General features: G+C 44.9%; 1 protein-coding gene across 1 annotated transcript in view; it reads left to right on the top strand.

Annotated features, from left to right (window-relative positions):
* Positions 1 to 21,420, top strand: part of Arhgap31 (Rho GTPase activating protein 31) — a 114,131-nt gene that overhangs the window by 74,334 nt on the left and 18,377 nt on the right. The window contains exons 4-8 of the mRNA XM_027412681.2: positions 12,182 to 12,264; positions 13,209 to 13,316; positions 13,938 to 14,080; positions 16,400 to 16,595; positions 19,151 to 19,275. Coding sequence (XP_027268482.1) covers positions 12,182 to 12,264; positions 13,209 to 13,316; positions 13,938 to 14,080; positions 16,400 to 16,595; positions 19,151 to 19,275 — 655 coding nt within the window. The remainder of the gene's footprint in view (positions 1 to 12,181; positions 12,265 to 13,208; positions 13,317 to 13,937; positions 14,081 to 16,399; positions 16,596 to 19,150; positions 19,276 to 21,420) is intronic.

The following is a 21,420-nucleotide window of genomic DNA, read 5'->3' on the forward strand; positions in this document are numbered from 1 at the left end:
AGGGAAAGAGGTGTGTAGGACGTGGGACAGGGCAACAGGACACATGTGATATGAATATAGAAAGAAGCTTTGGAGGGCTCAGGCAGAGGGCAAAAACGGAGAGAGGACTCAACAAGAACAGATTTTGTTTTACAATGTTATAATGAAAACTAATACCAAGCATGTTAATTACAATTTTTTTAATTGTTTTAAAGATTTATTTATTTATTATGTACACAGTTTTCTGTCTGCATGTATCCCTGCAGGCCAGAAGAGGGCACCAGATCTCACTACAGATGGTTGTGAGCCACCATGTGGTTGCTGGGAATTGAACTCAGGAACTCTGGAAGAGCAGACAGTGCTCTTAACCTCTGAGCCATCTCTCCAGCCTCTTATAATTTTTAATACATAACAAAACTAAAATAGGGCTTAACACAACTGCCTACATAAGTAGATTTATAGAACAGGTGAGGTGACTTAATGGAAAAGCAAAAGGAGAGAGGGGTGGAGGTTGCTAAAGTACTTGACCACAGAAGTTTGTCTGAAGAGGAAGGAAGAAATGAATACAAATCAGAGAAGTGCTGGGGAATGAGCACTTACTCACCCATGCAAGGCCAGTGGAAAGCTGGAGGGCAGGGGTCAGGGGACCGCTCAAATTAGCATCATAGATAGCAAAGAACCAGATCTGGGCAGTAATGGTGTGACAGGATGTTTCTCAATATCCTGTAATAAACTTTTAACCACATGAAAAGTTCCTTCATTCAAAATCACACAGAAATAAATGAATAATTAGTTTTGGGGGAAGTGGATTTTTCTTCCAGTCAAGGTTTCTCTGTGTAAGCCTGACTGTCCTGGAACTTGCTTTGTAGACCAGGCTGGCCTCGAAATCAGAGATCTGCCTGTTTCTGTTCCCCAAGTGCTGGAATGAAAGGCATGTGCCACCACTGCCCGGTATGAATGATTATTCTTAAGAGTTGGGCTTGGCTTACTGACTGTGTCCTCTGCTTTATAGAAGCTTCTCAGTTTCTGGAAGTCCCATTTATTAATTGTAGATCTCAATGTCTGTGCTACTGGTGTTATGTTCAGGAAGCAGTCTCCTGTACCAATTCGTTCAAGAGTATCTCCCAATTTCTCTTCTAGAAGGTTCAGTGTGGCTGGATTTATGTTGAGATCTTTGATCCATTTGGACTTAAGTTTTGTGCATGGTGATAGATATGGATCTATCTGCAATCGTCTGCATGTCTGAATCCAGTTGTGCCAGCACCATTTGTTGAAGATGCTTTCTTTTTTCCATTGTTTAGATTTAGCTTCTTTGTCAAAAATCATGTATTCATAGGTGTGTGTGTGTGCTCCCCCTTGTTCAGGCCAGCTGTTTCTGTGGGTTTCACCAGCCTGGTCCCAACCCCTTTGATCTTCATTCCTCCTTCTCTGCAACTGGGTTCCAGAGTTCAGTTCAGTGTATAGCTGTGGGTGTCTGCCTCTGCTTCCATCAGCCACTGGATGAGGGCTCCTCATGCTCCCAATTAGCTCAGGAGATCCTGCCCCTTCCCATTCTCCAGGGTCCATGCATTTTTCTCTTAGAGTCCTTCTTGTTTCCTAGTTCCCTTGGTGATGAGGACTGTAGGCTGGTAATCCTTTGCTCTATGTCTAAAATTCATATATGAGTGAGTACATACTGTTTGTCTTTTTGTGACTGGGTTACCTCACTCGGGATGGTTTCTTCTAGTTCCATCCATTTGCCTGAAAATTTCAAGATTCCATTGTTTTTTCCACTTAGTACTCCATTGTGTAAATGTACCACATTTTCTCTATCCATTCTTCAGTTGAAGGGCATCTAGGTTGCTTCCAGGTTCTGACTATTACAAACAACGCTGCTATGAACATGGTTGAACATATGTCCTTGTTGTATGAATGCGCATTATTTGGGTATATGCCCAAGAGAGGAATTGCTGGATCTTGAAGTAGACTGATTCCCATTTTCCTGAGAAACTACCATACTGATTTCCAAAGTGGTTGTACAAGTTTGCACTTCCACCAGCAATGGAGGAATGTTCCTTTTTCTCCACATCCTCTCCAACATAGACTGTCATTGGTGTTTTTGATTTTAGCCATTCTGGCTGGTGTAAGATGGTATCTCAGAGTTATTTTGAGTTTCACTTCTCTGATGGCTAAGGATTTTGAGCACTTTCTTAAGTGTCTTTCAGCCATTTTAGATTCCTCTGTTGAGAATTCTCTATTTAGTTCTGCACCCCACTTTTTAATTTGGTGGCTAGCTTCTTGAGTTCATTGTAGATTTTGGAAATCAGCCCTCTGTCAGATGTGGGGTTGGTGAAGATATTTTCCCATTCTGTGGGCTGTCTTTTTGAGTTGGGCTTGGAACCTTACCATGGATTTAAGTGTTTTCACTGATACAGGAACAAGGTCACAGCAATAATTGAAAAGTAGAAAAAAAACTAAGATACATAAATGTATATTAAGAAAGGCTTGGGAGAGTTGGAAAAATGGTTCAACCATTAAAAACCACCTATAATTCCAGTTCCAAGAGGCCCCACACCCTCTGGCCTCCTTGGGTACCTGGCATACATGCGGTGCACATAAACTCGGGAAGGCACAATTACATACATACAATTACCTACATATAAATAAATCTTAAAAGAAAGCCAGGCCTGAGATGATAAAATGGCTCAGCTGCCCACCCTAACAACCCAAGCTCAAGTTCGGTCTGAGACCAACATGGTAGAGGGAGAGAACAGACTCCCAGTTTGTCCTGTGACATGCATACATGTGCCATGGTGCATGAGTGCCTGTACACACACACACACACACACACACTCTCTCTCTCTCTCTCTCTCTCTCTCTCTCTCTCTCTCTCTCTCTCTCTCTCTCTCTCTCTCTCTTCTCTTGGGCTAGAGAAATGGCTTAGTAGTAAAGAACACTGGCTGCTCTTCCAGGGAACTCACATGGTGGTTCACAACCATCTGTAACTCCAGTTCGGGGATTCGGCATACTTTTCTGACCTCCTCAAGCACCAGGTATCTGTGTGGTGTGAAGACTTACATACTGGAAAGAGCCCCATACACATAAAAGAAAATAGATCTTATTTCATATATATTCTTAGGCAGGGCAGGGTGGTGTACTCCTGTAATCTCAGCACTAGAAGATGAAGGTGAAGGATTGAGAATTGAGGGCCAGCTGTACCCATATGGCAAGTGAGAGGCCAGTCAGCTACATGAGTCTATCTGTTAAAAATACACCATTTGGGCCAGGCAGTGGTGGTGCACACCTTTAATCCCAGCATTAGAAAGGCAGAGATAGGCAGATCTCTGAGTTCGAAACCAGCCTGGTCTACAGAGCAAGTTCCAGGATAGGCTCCAAAGCTTCAGAGAAACCCTGTCTCAAAAAACAAATCAAACAAACAAACCAACAAAAAATACACCATTCAGGCTGGAGAGATGGCTCAGAGCACTGCCTGCTCCTCCAGAGGTCCTGAGTTCAATTCTCAGCAACCACATGGAGGCTCACAACCATCTATAATGGGATCTGATGCCCTCTTCTGTCATACTGACATACATTCAAATAAACCACTCATATGCACAGATAAATAGATATTTAAAAAATATACCATTCTTAATAAGTGACAGACGTTAATATTTCTTAATTATAGAGAACTACTGCTTATCAGTAAAAAAGAATACATAACACCTCACTTAATAAATGAGCAAAAGACCTAAACAATCAATTCAGAGAAATATAATTATGTAAAAAAACTACTAGAAAGATGTATTTACATGTTAATTTTTTGTTTGTTTGTTTTATGGGACAGGGTTTCTCTGTGTGACAGCCCTGGCTGTCCTGGGATTTGTTTGTAGACCAGGCTGGCCTCAAACTCACAGAGATCTGCCTGCCTCTGCCACCCAAATGTTGGAATTAAAGGCGTGTGTCACCACTACCTGGCATGTTGATATTTTCAAAGGTTTATTTGTTTCAATTCATGTGTACGAGTGTGCACCTGCATGAATTTCTGTGCACCATACACGTGTGTGTGCCCCAGAAGGCACTGGACCCCTGCAGCTGGAGTTGCAGATGCTTATGAGTTTTATGCGAGTATTGGGAACCAAATCTGAATTCTCTGCAAAACCAGTATGTGCTCTTAACTGATGATCAGCCACTTAAAAATAAATTTAAATATTACATTTCATTCTGACAAGCCTGTGAGAAAACCCACTCTTTATAACCTACTGGAAATATAAATTAGGTGGGCCTCCCAGAAAGTCATTTGAAATTATATCAAGGTTCTAAACTGGTTATGCTTTTTAATCCAGTAACTCTAGGACCTAATTTTTTGGGTAATAATTAGAAGTTAACCCAAATAATTGATGTACAACTCTATTTATTGTGGTATTAAACATTACATCCCAATTTTGGAGAATAGCTATATCTCTACTACCAAAGACAAGCAAATGGCAAATCGATTGTTTCAACATGGTACAGACAGGAAAAGACACATTTCTGAAGAGTGTTTACTGAACACAGTATGAAATTAAAAGGAAGAAAGTCTGTGAGAGTACATAGGAAGGCAAGCCAATGCTCATATTGGGATATTAGGGCTGGAGGATCGGGAGACGGGGAGAGGCGGGACCTTCCCTTCTGCTTCTTGAGTAAGTAGATTGATGGTGATCCTTTCTAAGTAGTACTAAACAAAAAGCAATTTTTATGCAGCTTTCAAGTTATTAGTTTCCATGACTACTGTAACGAATTACCACAAACCGACTGTCCTAGTTTTATTTCCTGTTACTATGACAATAATGCCCAGACAAAACCAGCCTAGAGCTAGAGAGATGGCTCAGAGGCTAAGAGCACTCATTGCCGGCTCTTCCCAAGGACCTGAGTTCGATTCTTAACACTCACTTGGCCACTCAGTCTTTTAACCCTAGTTCTAGGGGGCTCTGATGCCCTCTTCTGGCTTCCTTGGGCACTACATGCAAGTGGCATAGAAATAACATGCAGGCAAAATGCCCATCACATAAAATAATAAGATAAAACATTTAAAAAGCAACCTTAGGTTACAGGACAGCCAGAGCTGTTAAACAGAGAAACCCTGTCTTGAACTCCCCCCACAAAAAAAGCAACCTTAGGGGCTTTCGGTAGACAAGCATAAGTGGTTGCCACCACACCTAACCATCCAAGTTTAATCCTCAGGACTCATGTGGTGTAAGGAGAAAACTGACCCCTACATATTGTCCTCTGACCGTGGCCACATTCACTCATGGTGCATCCCACATTCAGGAATGGTCTTCCCTGCTCAATTAAGAAAACCCTTCTTGCCAGGCATGGTGGTGCACGCCTTTAATCCCAGCAATTGGGAGGCAGAAGCAGGTGGATCTCTCTGGGTTTGATGCCAGCTTGATCTACAGAATGAGTTCCAGCCCAACCAGCAGTGAGTCCCTATTTGGGGGGGGTGGGAGGACAGAAGGAAAGAGGGGAGGGAGGGAGGCAGGCAGGAAGGAAGGAAGAGGAAGAAATTCTCAGAGATATGCCACAAGCCGATCCTATCTAGACAGTCTCCTCTGTGACAAGCTCTCATCCCAGGGGATCCAGACTATGTCAGTTGTCGACTGTTAAAACCAACCATGACACTAACTTATTCTGTCAGACCTCTCAAAGCCAAGAGTTGAAAATAGCTGGGCGTTGGTGGCACACGCCTTTAATCTCAGCACTTGGGAGACAGAGGCAGGCAGAGGTCTGTGAGTTCAAGGCCAGACTGGTCTACAGAGCGAGTGCCAGGGTAGGCTCCAAAGCTACAGAGAAACCCTGTCTTGAAAAAAAAGTTGAAAATAGTGGCATGGAGGTGACTTTCAGGTTTCCTGATCCCTCCAGAGGCCCTGGGGAAAAGGCATTCCTTTCCTCTTCCAGCCCCAGTAGTTTTGGGCTTTTGGGCACATCGCTCAATCTTGCCTCCAGGGTCACATGGAGTTCTCTTCTGTCTGTCCCTCTTGTAAGGACAGCTATAAACTGCATTTGGGGATGACCCAGAGAATCTAAGATCAGCCCCCTACTCAAGGCCCTCAACTTAAGCACTGCTGCAAAGACCACCACCCTTTTTTTCTCAGATAAGGTAATGTTTCCATGTTCCAGGGGGCAGGGTCTGATATCTTTGGAAGCAATTATTTAACGTACCTTGAAAAAAATGCAACATTCATTTCAGGAAAAATTCAGATTTTTTCACATTGATCCAGTTAAAATTATTAAACTCAAATGAAAGTTGCTAATTTGGAGGTTCTGGGAAATAGTGGCTTAATTATTTATTGCATTTGTATTAAGATCATTTGGGGGTGGGCTGCGTGCACCTGTCTGTAATTCAGAAGAGCCTTGGGTATTTCTTTCTCCTCCTCCTTCTCCTCCTCCTTCTCCTCCTCCTCCTCCTCCTCCTCCTCCTTTCCTCCCTCCCCCTCCCTCCCCTTATTCCCTGAGGCAGTCTCACTGAGCCTGAAGCTCAGCATTCGGGCCAGGTGCACTAGCCAGGGACTCCAGGGACACACTACCTCCACCAGTCTCCATCCCACAGTGGTGGGCTCATAGGCATGTGGGCCATTTCCTTACACCGGGTCTGGGGATCACAGTGGGTGCTCCAGGTCATCTCCACTCCCCCTTGAAGTCACGTCTTTAAGTATCATTCTCCTTTGTTGAATTAAAAGTCTACCTAAGGGCAGGACCATTATTTGTTTTACTCATTATTGTGTGTCTTCCTTCCAGCTATAGGAAAATATTGGAATGGTTACTCAGCAAATGTTTGCTCACAAGTTTGTTGACTTGAGTAAGTCACCCAAAATGTAGCTTGGGGCTAATTAGAGACTCACAATGGCAAGTGGGTCATGAGCTCAAGATGGTTCTGGAGAGGGGAGGAGTTGGAAAGCAACTGTCTTGGCTTGCCAGGGACCTTGTTAAAACTGAAAAGCCTTTGGGACTGGAGAGGTGGCTCAGCAGTTAGGAGCAACTGATCTTTCAGAGGGCCTGTGTTGGGTAGCTAGAGACCACTTGTAACTCGAGCTCCAAGGGGATCCAACATCTCTGGCCTTTGTGGGCACTTGCACTCCAGTGCACAGGCACACGCACATACATCACACATAATTATAAAGCAAAACAGGGAGGTGGAGAAATGGCTCAGCAGTTCGGAGCACTTACTGCTTGCTCTAGAAAAGGACTTGAGTGCTGTTCCTGGCACCAGGGAGTCACAACTACCAGTTGCAGAGGATCTCATGCCCTTTAGCCTCCATGCCAGAGAGATTCATAAGCCCTGCAAGCACACTCATACACATAAACATAAAAATAAAAAGTAATCTTTGAAAACATTTTTTAAAAAGAACAAAAAAAAAGACCCTCATCTGCAGAAACCTTACCCTTGGGGAAAACAAACTGATTGGCCACCCTGCCAGGGGCCTAAGGTTGAGGGGTTGATCCCAGCAAGGCAGTGCTCATCATAATGGAGAGTGCTCCTAGGTGACACTGTCCTCAAGGTGTGGCCCACATGTGGCTGTCTGCCATTTTTAAGCGTAAAGCAAAATATTGACTCATTCGATTGTTTATTCCATTCAAGAGCTGTTTGTTAGGGCCTTCTGCAGGCAGCTGGAAGGCACAGTTCTGGAGCCTAGAGATTTAATGGTGAACGAGACAGATACAGCCTTATTTACTGAAAGTTCTATTTAAATGTGTGTGTGTGTGTGTGTGTGTGTGTGAGAGAGAGAGAGAGAGAGAGAGAGAGAGAGAGAGAGAGAGAGAGAAATGATAAACTTGTAATACACAGATGTTTCATGCGAGCTGTTAATGAACACAATGAAGAAAATAGCTGGGGAGACACGAACTGTCAGGGACTGCTATTTTAGGGTCAACAGAGTTCTCTCCATGAGGCAGAATCTGAACAGATAGGGATAGAGTGAGGGAACATACTACACCAGTATCTGGTGAAGTGGGTGACAGCAAGAAACAGCAGGTCCAAAGGCCTTGGCCTGGGGGTGGGGAGATGCTGAGCTTGAGAGAACCTGTAGAGACCAGTGTCTGGCATGGAGTGAGTCAGGTGGCCGTGATGGGAAATGGGAGAGAGGAGTCACAGGAGAGCTTGATCAACCGGTATTGATTACATCCATAGATGTAACAAAGATGTATTCACAAGGACTATCTGGAAGCCACACAGTAATTATTATCCCCCAGAGACTGAAGGTCTGTAGTACCAAGAAAAATTAACCTTTTTCTATCATTTTTTCTGATTATTACCTTTTAAAAACCTAGTTCTGGTGTCAAATAACTTAATAGAAATGATTTATAATCAATTTTAAAGATTTTATTTATTTATTATACATACAGCATTCTGCTTCCATGTATATCTGCACACCAGAAGAGGGCACCAGATCTCATAATGGATGGTTGTGAGCCCCCATGTGATTGCTGGGAATTGAACTCAGGACCTCTGGAAGGGCAACCGGTGCTCTTAACCTCTGAGCCATCTCTCCAGCCCCTATAATCATTTTTTAAGTAATTGATAAAACTTAATATTGTACCCAGGGAGTCTATGGCTCAGCAGGTATAAAACATACTCTCCTCTGACTTGCATACACACACGAGCGTGCACAGATCTTTGAGACTGAAACATTAGCCAGGTTGGCCAGCTTTCTCTTCCAGTTTACACACACACTCACACACACACACACACACACACACACACACACACACACACACACACACTCACATACAAAAATTAGAGTGGGTAAAACTTCAACTCTTCTCCCAAAAATGCCTAACAATAGGGTCTGCTGTTTTAGTTGGGGAACACAAACCCAAAGTGAATTTGCAGTGGCCAGATCTCCTCCTAGAGAAAAATAAGGATTTAAAGCAAGCTTGGTGTCACCCTCCCATAATACCCACTCAGGGGAGGTTGAGTAGGAAGACTGAGAGTTCAAAGCCAGCCTGGCTTACACAGAAAGACCCTGTCTGGTTAAGTAATTAAATGCAAAGTAAAAGAAAGTAAGTCTCTGTGGAGGGTGCTGTGTGCAGTGGGGAGAGATTGTGAACACAGAAATAAAAGGCACTTCGCACTGGGCCCAGCGAACATCAGGGATCAGTGTACCCCTTCGCTTAAGAGAGTGGGTCTCAACCTTCCTAGTGCTGTGACCCTTTAGTACAGTTCCTCATGCTGTGGTGACCCCCAACCATACACTTATTTTCACTGCAACTGTAATTTTGCCACTGTTATGAATCATAATGTAAATGTCTATGTTTTCCAATGGTCTTAGGTGATCCCTGTGCACGGGTCATTCAACCCTCCCACACACAGTCATGACCCACAGGTTGCAAAACACAGGATTAAGAGAATGCCAATGACTAAATTGCTCCCTAAAATACTGAAGGAACTTTCCATAAGGGCTGCTATCACCACCTGCACTTTTAGTCCCTAGATTCATCTTTCAGTTTTCCATTGCTGTTACTGGCAAGTGCCCCAACATTTGGCTCTAGGCAGCTTTTAAAAGAGGGGAATGGCATGAGGCCCTGCAGACCTTGGCCCTGACTGTGCAGGGACAGTCTACAGCCTCCCGAACTCTCCCTGTGTGTTGCTCCATGAAACCAAACCGTGAAGATCCAGGCTGTATTCTGCAGCCCTGGCTGTCTGGAGGGCTCTCTTTCCCTTCCCCTGTGAGCTTCTCCCTGCCTGCTGGGAGGGAGTGTGGTCCCTGAGATTCTGTTTTCTAATGCTCCAGGAATGAGAAGGCAGGGGTGGGGCTCCATCATAGAGGCCTCACACACCCCTGCCCCTCGATGCTGTCCATCTCCCAAAGTGGAGAGGACAGAAGTGCTGGTGCCGGCTCTCTTCACAGAAGGCACACCCACCAGAAGGGTGCAAGCTGTGCCTATGACATTCCAACCACATTTCCCTCTTCTCAGGAAAAGATAACTCAAATTTTCCACACTGAGGTGTCTGGCTGCCTTTTAAAATAGTGGGCACATATAAAGATAGATACAGATAATAGTTTTACTCCCATTGATGACAGCTAGGGAGATAGGTCCATGGGTAAGAGCACTTAATGCACAGGATGAGGACCTGAGTCCTCATCGCCCATGTAACCTGGATGAAGTCACAGACACTTGTGGAGTGGTGCAGGAGACATCAGGATCTCTGGGGCTAACTGTAAAGCTCCAGGCTCAGCGAGAGACCCTGTTTCAAGGGAATAAGGCAGAGATGGACATAGGTAGACAAGAACTCTGGCTGGTGCCCATGTGTCCACAGAATTAAAATGTCATCATGAAACCCGTCACTCTTAGGTTTACTTTAAATTTTAGTTAGGAAACAAATAAATGCATGAGGGAGCTGGAGCATGTTGACACATACCTTGTCCATCACAGGGGTGGTGTGGGGGCAGGGACAAGAGTGTGAGGGAGACCCAGGCAGGACCTTAGAATCCTTTTACGTCAGAACATATACCTTGGATGTGGCTTAGAGAAGGGCCCAGCAAACAACGAGTGTCCAGGAATGGTAATTGGTTTCTGCTTTCAGTGAGTAGTAAATGTCTAAAAACTATCACTACTAAGAATATAACCACGAATATTAATTGTTGATGGGATTTTGTTTGTTTTGTAGTGCCAGGGACTAGACCAGGGCCTCTCACATGGTAAGCAAGTGCTTTATGACACTTGCTTGTGGATCCAGACCCACAGCCCTTTTTTAAATTTTAAGACAAAGGACAGTAAGATGGCTCAGTGGCTAAAGGAGCTTGCAGCCAAGCTGAATGACCTGAGTTTGATCCCTGAGATCCACATCATGGAAAGAGACAACCAACTCCCACAAGCTGTTCTCAGCCTCACATATATACCTTGTGTAAAATGTACCCACACACAAATAATAGTAAATATAATAATTTTTAAAACAGGATCTTGATATGTTATTAGGGAGGCCCTTGAACTCACTTTATGGCCCAGGCAGGCCTTGAACTCATGGCCTTCCTGCTTCACCCTTCTGAGAAGCTGCAGTCATGACCAAATCATACAGTGCAGTACAAGGAACTCTGTATTTGTTTGATTATTTGTTTTGTTGGGCTGGCAGAACCTTGTGAATGCTAAGCAAATGTTCTCCCACTAAGCCACACCCAGTGCTACAGAATCCCTGCGCAAGCCGGAAATGCCAGCTAATAAATAAATGTGGGTGAACAGTGCACAAAGCCCACAGATTCAAATCTTCTTTTTTTGCTTCTATTGCAGCCGCTGCTGGCTGTGATTATCAAGGTAAATGCAAGAGCAGGAGGCAGCTATGTCTCCTTTGTATTCAGGACACCTATGGAATGGTGCTGTCCATATTTATGGTGTGTCTCCTCCCTTCAATTAACCTAATCTAGATAATCCTTCACAGACATGCCAAAAGACTTGTCTCTTCAGTGGCTTTGGATCCTGTCAAATTAGCCATCAATTTTAATCATTGCACACAGGCAGAATCTAGTCTCAAGAGAGGAAACAAGGCTGGAACGAAAGAATCTTCAGAGATGTTGGTGTCACACAGAAGCCTCAGGCTAGTGAGAGATGGACATGAGCCAGCCTGTTATCACATTGTCCTCATGGTGCTCCTGCTCCCCTGCAAGGCCCTGGACTGATGGGAACAAAATGCCCACACAGGATATAAGCAGATAGTAAATCAGGGCAAGGCCACGAGATCCTGGGGACAAAACTCTCAGCCCCGATAAGGAAGGCACGTCTTCTCTGCTTCTTGGCAGCCAAAACAGGCAGCAACCGAGGACTGGAAATCACAGAATAGTCACAGGCTAGGTGACAAGTTAAGTAGCTGTTAACACCCACAAGGGCTGAGTAGACTTGTGTCCCTGTGACATCTCTGTCTAACGCTGTCTCTCTGAATGTGAGTTTCTGTGACCCTCTGCCATGCAAGACACTTTTAGATCCTATACATTCTTTCCCAGACACCAAACAACACATGAGGGCACATAGAGACCCACCCACTTCTGTGTGCATACAAGGTGAAGACAGTCAGCTCCGTGAAGCTCGGAAAGGGCATTTGGCTGGCAGCTGGCACAGAGAAGAACACTTCTGGGAGGGAATGTGCAAGCACACAGCTGTAAGGCTGGAGGGGACCTAGTCCTGATGAAGACCAACACGTGCAGGAAGGGCGCTGGCTCCTGGGTGCTCACTGGATACTTCATGTTCTTCCCCACAGGAAGCAGTATCTCATTGCCCGGAAGAAGGCCAGCTGGCCCGAATCCAGAACATTATCCAGGAGCTGCCCCCACCGCATTATAGGTAAGAAAGAAACATTCAGACTCAGTGTGATAAAACATCAAGGGGATGAGGAGGTGTGGCAACCGAAGCACATAGATGGTGCCTTTCCTGGACCCATTTGGAAATTGATGAACAGTCAGTGTTAATCAGGATGAGCAGGTGTTCAACCAGGGACATTGGCAGCCAAGGGCAACCTGTCTCCATTTGCAGGACACTCACCAGAGTCCCAAAGGAAGTCATCCCTATCACACAAGCCAGCCTCATGGTGACATCCTTGGTTCACAACCAGAATTATACGATAAACAAACCTTGGAATCCCAGATGGCCTTAAAGCTGGGGGTGACTGTGACTCTTGAGCTTTGTTATCTGCTGGCTCCTTAAAGTTAGCCCAGATGTCGTCCCCATCCTTTCTATTCTCACAGATGAGCCCAAATGGTACTAATTTTCCCAGTGCTACCTGTACCCACCCACCTTTCAAAAGGGGGCGGGGTTTGATGTGGTGTTAAAAAAGAACTTCTTTGTGGTCAACAAACATTTGTCTGTGAAATGAGTCTGTAAACAAGAACCAAGTTCATCTGTAGCTATAGGGATGTCCTCTGAGAATCGAGATGAGAACCTCTTTGAGGAGTGTGGGGAGATGAATTGTCCCAGTGTGGAAAAGAAGCAAGTTGTTCACCAACAGCTCAGGGTGTGTGGTCTGTGATTCCCTGTCCCTGTCTATGGATCTGCTCTATGGACAGGTGACATCTGACAACACTGACACCTGTCCCCATCCTGAGTCAGTGACCCTGGAGTCAAGAAAGCTACCTTCATCAATCTTGATCTCTTCCCACTGTTCCTTCAAAATTCATAATATAGGGTGTCTTAAACCCCAACTTAGAAGTGACCTTCAAGTGACCGATGTCACATAGGTGCTGACATTTCTTACTTTACCCAAAATCCAACCAACAAATGAACCATTTCAGGACCTTGGAATACCTGATTCGACACCTGGCCCACATCGCCTCATTCAGCAGCAAGACCAACATGCATGCCAGGAACCTGGCCCTGGTGTGGGCCCCGAATCTCCTCAGGTAACTACTACCTCACAGGATCAGAGCAGCCCACAATACTCTGAGTGGAAACAAAGCCTGGGTGCTTCACAGTTAAAACCCTGGAAGACAGGCCTATGGCTCAGTGATCTTTTTGTAGCATGTATGAATTAAACGTGCCTTTAAAAGCATAAGCTCTTGGCCTGCTTGCTTGGAAACTCTGGTTCCAAAAGCACTTTTTGGCTATAATCCCAGTATGGCTAAAGTTATGGGTCTGTATGTTACCAATTCTTGAAAAGGCCTATTTTTGTCTCTGGGGCTCATTGGTTTTCTTGGCTTTGCTGAGGTAACCGATGCCTGTAACTTCAATCAGCTGATTCATGCAGCTCCCATGGGACAGCTGGATAAAGGTGGAAGGGAGTCCCAGGAAGTAAAAAGAAGTCAGTCCTGTTCATTTATAGACTTGTAACCATGTGACACTTGTAGACCATGTGACAGTGATTTCTAGTCTAGTCAGTGGGTTGGGCTTCACTACCATTGGGAGACTCACTCTGATTGGTCATGAAAAGTTAAAACATGTGGCCCAGACAAAAGGCCCATCAGTCATGCTTGATGCCTCCTGTTGTAAGGCAGAGTCACTCTGGGTGCATTTCTTTCGTGCAGGTGTAAAAAGATCGAAGCCACTATATACAATGGAGATGCAGCCTTTCTGGCAGTCCGGGTCCAGCAGGTGGTGATTGAATTCATACTGAACCATGCCGATCAAATCTTCAACAGTGGTGCTCCAGGGCCTCTGCAGCAGGATGGTAATGGCTCCCCAGGGCATATGCCCCACATACCTAACCTCCTTTTTTGCCCTAATCCTAGACCCCCCAAATAAGTGAGTATGAAAGTAGAGGCAGGAAAATCAGGCACTCCAGGTCAGGTTTGGCTACATAAAGAGTTAGAGGCCACTCTGCACTTCTATATGAGACACTGTCTCAAACAAATAGTAATACGTGAGGGTGGGCTTGGCTTTAGTTCTGATTGTGAGTACTGTATTGTGTACTGACTGCTGTGTGTTGTTATCTGTGATAATTCACCATTATAGTGTCGCAGTTACTGGCCACCATGATGGTGTTAGATATGTACCTGTGTGATACAGCAACGGTGGCATGTGGCTTTAGCAGGTTTCTGATCAGGTGCATACATGGTCTCTCCCTGGAATGTGGTGTGGTGGTAGAATCGGGACAATGTTCTCTTTCTAGTGAGTTCTTTACTGTGTAAAGGGATGGGCAACATCCTTTTCTTGTGTGGTTTTCACTATGTGTAGAAGAGCCTTATGCCTCCCCCTTGAAGTCGCAAGTGAGCAGAGGCCGTGTCCTTACTCATGTGTAGATCTGGAACGCATTCTCTAGGCAACCATTTCTCAAGTACTTTATCCTGTCCTGTATCAGGCAGGAAGCATACAAAAATATGGGTGTTGATGTGTGGCTCATAATGGTTCATAATAGCATAGTGAACTCTGGGAGTGAACTCATTTGTGCTGTTTGAACTTCTGTGAGCTTCATTTATATTTTAAAAAATCAGGAATCTGGTCAGGAATCAGAATTGTTTCAGTGACCATTTGTATTTAAGAAGGGTTTTGCGGGCTGGAGAGATGGCTCAGGGGTTAAGAGCACTGACTATTCTTCCAGAGGTCCTGAGTTCAATTCCCAGCAACCACATGGTGGCTCACAACCATCTGTAATGGGATCTGGTGCCCTCTTCTTGCATGCACTGTATACATGATAAATAAATAAAGGATCATTATCCTTCATGAAGGGAAGTCAGGGAAGGAACCTAGAGGCAGGAGCTGAAGCAGACACCATGGAGGAGTGCTGCTTACTGGCTTGCACCCCATGGCTAGTCCAGCTTGCTTTTTTATACACAAAACCAACTGCGTAGGGGTGGCACTATCCACAATGGGCTGGGCCCTCACACATCAATGCTTAATCAAGAAAGTGCCCCAGATACTAGGTGTCAGTAACTCTTTCACATGCATTTGTAATGATCAAAAATGTCCTCAGGGGGTACCAAACAGGTTGCTCAGTGGTTAGAAGCCCTTGCTGCTCTTCCAAAGGACTGGAGTTGGATTCCAGCAGTCCACAACTACCTGTAACTCCAGCTCTGGCCTCTGAGTCACCTGTACACTCATGTGTAGACACTCAAGTAGACACCTACATATAAATAATACTTTATTTAGAAGAAGACCTCTGCAGAGCCAGGCACGGTGGCATACACCTGTAGTCACAGCAATGGAGGGGTGGATGCAGAAGGATCATGAGTTCAAAGTTATCTTTGGTTACACAGCAAACTGCTACACGAGATGCTATCTCAAAAAAAAAGTAAAATAAGATGTCTCCAGATGTTGCCAAATGCCTTTGGGTTGAGTGAGGGGAGGATTTGTAAAATTGCCTCAAGTTCAGAACTGTTGGCAAAGAAGGGAGAACCTTGTACATCAGCCATGCCTTCATCACTTCCACCCTGAAAGGAACACTCCAGAGGAGGGACAACTGGCTATAATATAAACACTCCAAGACAAGTAGGGGCTGAAGAAAGAGCCATCTCTCTCTGAGGTAATATGTATACGATATATAAATGACCTGTCCCTCTAGAAACAGATGCCTGGGAAAAGTAGACTCCAGACATCCATGGCCTAATGTGTTCCTTGGTTGTGGGGGGAGAGGCAGCCACCTTACTCTGCCTTAGTTAAGCCACATGCCTCACTGACCAAAACACTTAGCAGAGTTTTCAGGATTAAAGACCCATTGCTGTAACACTGGATCACAGTAAGTGCTCAGCAAGTATTTGTGCATGAATGAATGATTCTATGACCAGTCACTCCATGGAAACTACAGAAAGCAGTTACCTCCTGCGGCCCATCTTTGCCCTCAACCTGCAGTGAGCAGGAAATCCAACAGTGTCCTGTGCACAATCTCTGCCCTAGACTCCCCTGTGCCAAAGAAAAGCTGTCATTGGCATTCAGGCCTGTCGAGAAGTTCAAGTGGAAAGGGCTATAGATGAGAGATCTAACTAGGCCTGGAGTTCGGACCTGCTCATAAGCTGAACTTTTTTTTTTTTTGTCTGCTTTGTTTTGTTTACAGAAGCCCGTATCACAAAGAGCCTGACCTTGCCGGCCCTGTCCCTGCCCATGAAGTTAGTAAGCCTGGAGGAGGCTCAGGCCCGAAGCTTGGCGATAAACCACCCTGCTCGAAAGGAAAGACGAGAGAATAGCCTGCCTGAAATCGTCCCTCCCATGGGCACCCTCTTCCACACAGTCCTTGATGTACCAGACAGCAAGTAATTGGCATTCTTACAGAATTCTGAAGGATTTGTGGGTGGAGGGGAACAAAGGAGGTGAGGCGTCCTGTCTGGGGGCTGTGAGTGACAGCAGAATGGGTTTCGGTGCAGCCCAGATGGGGTACAAAGAGATGTTCTAGAAGAAAAGGGGGCTGTCTCCACAGTTTTCACCATCATCCGTAGTGATGCCTTCACCCACTTTCCCTGAGTTAGTGTGAACTCTGGTACCCTGCCAAAGACCTGAAAAGACCCAAGCTACCATGTGAGTCAGGAGTCTCTTTACCGTAGAGTAGACAAAACAGGCCTGGAGTTTACAAAAGTGAGTTGCCACAGTAAGTACTTCCCTCCCTCCCCACGGCCTCCACCCCTCATGGTAACACTGAAAAAGGCATAGAGATGAGCCTACGACAGAATACAGGTTGACAAATAGGGTCACTCTAGTCAGAGAGTTCTTGGCAACAGCACTTGAGGATGGCATTTCTGACTTCCTTGCTTCTTCTCAACTGCCAGAGAACACCCTCCATTTCTGTCTATATGCATGCTTGGATGTGTTCATGTAGACATGTGTCCAGGTTTGCAGGTGTGTGGAGGCCAGGGAACTGCTTGTTCCTCAGATAATGCCTACTCTTTTTTTTTTCCTTTTTTAAAACATGGTCTATCACTGGCCTGGGGCTCATGGAGTAGGCTAGTCTGGCTAGTTCGTGAGCCCAAAGGATTCACCTGTGTTTGCCTTCCAGGCACTGGGATTACAAGCATGTACCCCCATATTCAGCTTTTTACTTGGGATTTCAGATCCAACTCAGGTCTTCAGACTGAGTGTCGAGCACTTTATTGACTGACCCATTTCCCTGGTCCTTCCCCCTTTCAAAACAAATCATCATTGGTAGCCATAGGGCATCTTCTTTCCTTATTTCCTCTTTGGCTACAACCTCAGTCTCTGCCTACTCATTGTACCCCACCATGGAAGAAGGCACTGATTGGAGCTAGTCCCGTACACCTGTAGCAGGCAGTAGGTGAAGGCACCTTTTTATTGGCCAGTGTCATCCTTTCTGTTTCATGAGCCATTTCCTTCCCCAAGATAGTAAGCTATTTAGAGAAGAAACAGTCTGCCGCCCTGGGTAACTAGAGGAGGCTTGTACTGTAGGAATGACATGCCTCAACTTCCCCGGGAAAACACTGCTTCCTAGAAAGGACCAATTGTACTCCCTTGGAACTAAATGCACAACCCCTCTCTAAATCAATACAGAATAAGACTCCCTCCCAAGGGAGAAGAAGGGGGCCTCAGAGGAACCATCTCCTGCATTTTCTCTGCTTTCAGCCCCAGAGCCATAACAGCCTAATATGTGCTGCTCTGTACTATACACCCCGAGGCAGGCTATCAAGCCAAGTCAGAGAGAAACCAACAAGTATGCAAACTTGTCTCTGACCAATCCTGAAGACCTACTAAAGCAGAGACCCAGTGCTCGACAGGAGCTCTGTAGAGAAAGGGTCCCTTATGAGAACCCCAAGTTACAGGGTTTCACCCTGAACTTCACTCCATAACCTGGCTGGGTGGATCTGAAGCAGGACTTGCCTCTGTGGTGACCCTTGGTGGTACTAGGTTCTCATGAGCCAGTCCAATGCTGTGTTAGCTACCCATATCCCCATCCCCAAGTAGCCTGGGAGGAGGCTGAGCAGAATGTGTACTGACCCTCATGCATTTCTTTACCAAGACCACTGACCAAGCTGGCAAGCTACGGCTACCCCAGCAGCACCAGAACACATTCTTTTACTGACCTACTTTCTCATCCCTCCATTTGGAGTTTTTAATCAGTCCTCACCTCACCTGTGCTTATCCTAGCCATATGGCCACCAGGCAGAAAGCACAGGACTGGGCTCTATGGTCCTAATTGCTTATGCCTTTGCTTGTTTGTTTGTTTGAGATGGGGTCTCTATACATAGCCCTGGCTGTCCAGAAACTCACTCTGTAGACCAGGCTGTCCTTGAGCTCACAGAAATCCTCCTGCCTCTGTTTCCCTAGTGCTGGGATTAAAGGCATGTTTACTGGCTTGTTTACTCCTCTAAAAAAAAAAAAAAAAAAAAAAAAAAAAAAAAAAAAAAAAAACTTCAGCATGTTTGGAGAGCCAGGACTACAGTGCCTCAAAGACTTCCTACCAGATTTCAGAACTTTATGTTTGCTTGTGATCTCTGAGTGTCCCACTGACTGCTGCCTTTGTTTGTCTCCCACCCCTGCCTTTGATTGACAGCAGACTTTGGCTGTCGTTCCAAGGAGAAGAGTCTTTGCCTTAGCTTGTTTGAACACCCAGGGCATCCCCAGACAGGCTATCATCAGGTGCAACTTGGATTTTAGAGGGAAACTTCTAGAACTATCAAAGCCATCCGTGACTGAGACTATAACTGTAATATTCTCTCTTGATTTGCAATCCCCCTTGAGAGACGGAAGCGGAAATGATCATGAGTTCAAGCCAGTCTGGTCTACTGAAGACCCTCTCTCAAAACACAACTCTGCCTTGAAATGACAAGTTCAACTTACCCATATGGCTTGGCTATTTTAGGAGAAAGCTTTCCAGTAAATCAAAGAAGTGGAAGTCAATATTTAACCTGGGGCGTTCTGGATCGGACTCGAAATCCAAGCTGAGCAGAAATGGGAGTGTGTTCGTGAGAGGACAGAGACTCTCAGGTGAGGAGCGTGGCTTCAACACACCTTAGTTGTGTTCTTAGCCGGGTTTCACATTTGATCACTTCACATTAACTAGTTTTAAAAAATTCACATTCACTATGGGTTTCTTTAAGATGATGATGAGGCAAGTATTCATGAAACCTCCCTGATGCTATCATCACAACTATAAAACCATTATCTAAGCAAAAAAAGATAACATTAATACAATATTACCAACTGGTTTTTGTATCTTAAGAATCAAACTTAACCGATTGTCCCACTAATGTCTGCCAAGTCCAAACCTGGGATCCATACTTCATTTGGTTGTCATACATCCTCAGTCTCTTCCGAGGTAGAATCATTCTTTAGTTTCTCTCAACACGATGCTTTGGAAGAACACCAGCCCTTATTTTGTAGAACTGTTCCTCCATGTGGGTGTGTTTGAGGTTTTCTTGTGGTTAAATTGAAGTTATGGAATTTTTCAGACAATCTACAAAGGCTGTACTCTGCCTGCCTCTGGGCCATGTCAAGTGGGACATGATGCCAATGCCTTATTGTTTGTTGAGTTGGTTTAGGTTACTTGGTTAAAGTCCTTTGTGTCGTGTATTTCACCAGCACTGGTTAGATCTTGCCTGCAACAGTCATTTCTGGAACTCAGTTTTTGTTTATTAGTTGGAATTGTTTATTGTTTATTAGCTATTGTTTATTAGTTGGAATTCTGTTGCATAAGAAGGTCTGACCCTTTGCCCTCAGTGTTGTGATATTAAATGGGTTGCTTCCCCGTGAGTTAATTTCTGAGCAAAGAAACTGATAAAAGGAGGAATTGAGGGAACTACTACATAATATAGAATCTAGTCCATCCATTTTGAATATTGTGTCAGGGAAGGCCAAGGAAAATATCTACAATGATGTAGTACAGGTTTCTCTGTGTAGCTTTGGAGCCTATCCTGGTACTCGCTCTGTAGACCAGGCTGACCTCGAACTCACAGAGATCCGCCTGCCTCTGCCTCCAGAGTGCTGAGATTAAAGGTGTGTGCCACCACTGCCCAGCATGTTTGTGTGTTTCCTTAAGAGAGAAAGAGAGAGAGAGAGAGAGAGAGAGAGAGAGAGAGAGAGAGAGAGCACTGCAAAGACAATTTTAAGGACCAATAGAAAACTGTGAGTAAGCATTATCTACTAAGGTGATTTTTGAAGAATTATTACATTTTATAGTGTGTTAACGGTCCATAGGAGGTGTATGCCATAGTTGAAGTGTCTAACGTAAAATGTCAAAATATCACGTCTCACTTTCAAATGATTCAGGGAAGTTGTAGGTCTAGAACAGACATATCAAATACAAAGAAAGATGCCAGTAACTATTGAAACTAGATGGCCGGTTTAGAAAAGTCTTTAACTTTTATAACATTTGAAATGTGCAGTAAGCATTGGGAAGTAATGAACCCCTATGAGAAAAGTGAGAGTTAGCATCTCTAACTTCTTTGTGCAGACAGTGATAATTTCAAGACAAGGGAAAGAATATAGAATATTAGAAACCTGCATCCTGTTTACCTGCTGCATGAATATATGGCAGACAGCAGTCACAGTGATTTCTACTATAAATAAGAATAAATGCAGTCAGTGACAGAATTGGCCATTCCAATAGAAGGCTTGAGGGGACTTAACATGGTGGCTGTGTCTCCATTTCATCCTGCCTTCCTAAGCTGTTCTGTCCTCTTTGGGTCACTACCATTCTAGACTGGCTTCCCTGGCTGTGGTAATTAGAGCCAGCTTTTCTCCTTGAGCAGCACTGTCCCCAAAGACAGAAGGAATGCTGTTTCTCATAGCTTGCTCATCAGGTCTCATCAAGTGTCCTGCCTTGAGTCTGCCCTGGTATCAGTAGCCTTTGTTGGATCACAGGACCAGTTCCTGTGGCCAAAGGGGTTCCTGGGGCTGATCAACCTAGATTCCGAACCAAGCACTGGCATGAGGAATGGAAAATAACCCTCAGAAGTACAAGAGCTCTGTAAATACGGCAGAGGGAAAGGGATTCTGGGTAGACATCTGTAACAGTAGTGTGGTAAACACACATTTCATCAAGGGCAAAACTAGTCCAAGTGACAAGGACAGAGTGTCACAGCATGCTGAACGAATACAAATAAGAAATTAGGACTCTCCATGGACAGTGTT

This window comes from Cricetulus griseus, chromosome 4 (assembly GCF_003668045.3).
Source record: "Cricetulus griseus strain 17A/GY chromosome 4, alternate assembly CriGri-PICRH-1.0, whole genome shotgun sequence".
In the NCBI taxonomy this organism is placed as follows: Eukaryota; Metazoa; Chordata; class Mammalia; order Rodentia; family Cricetidae; genus Cricetulus; species Cricetulus griseus.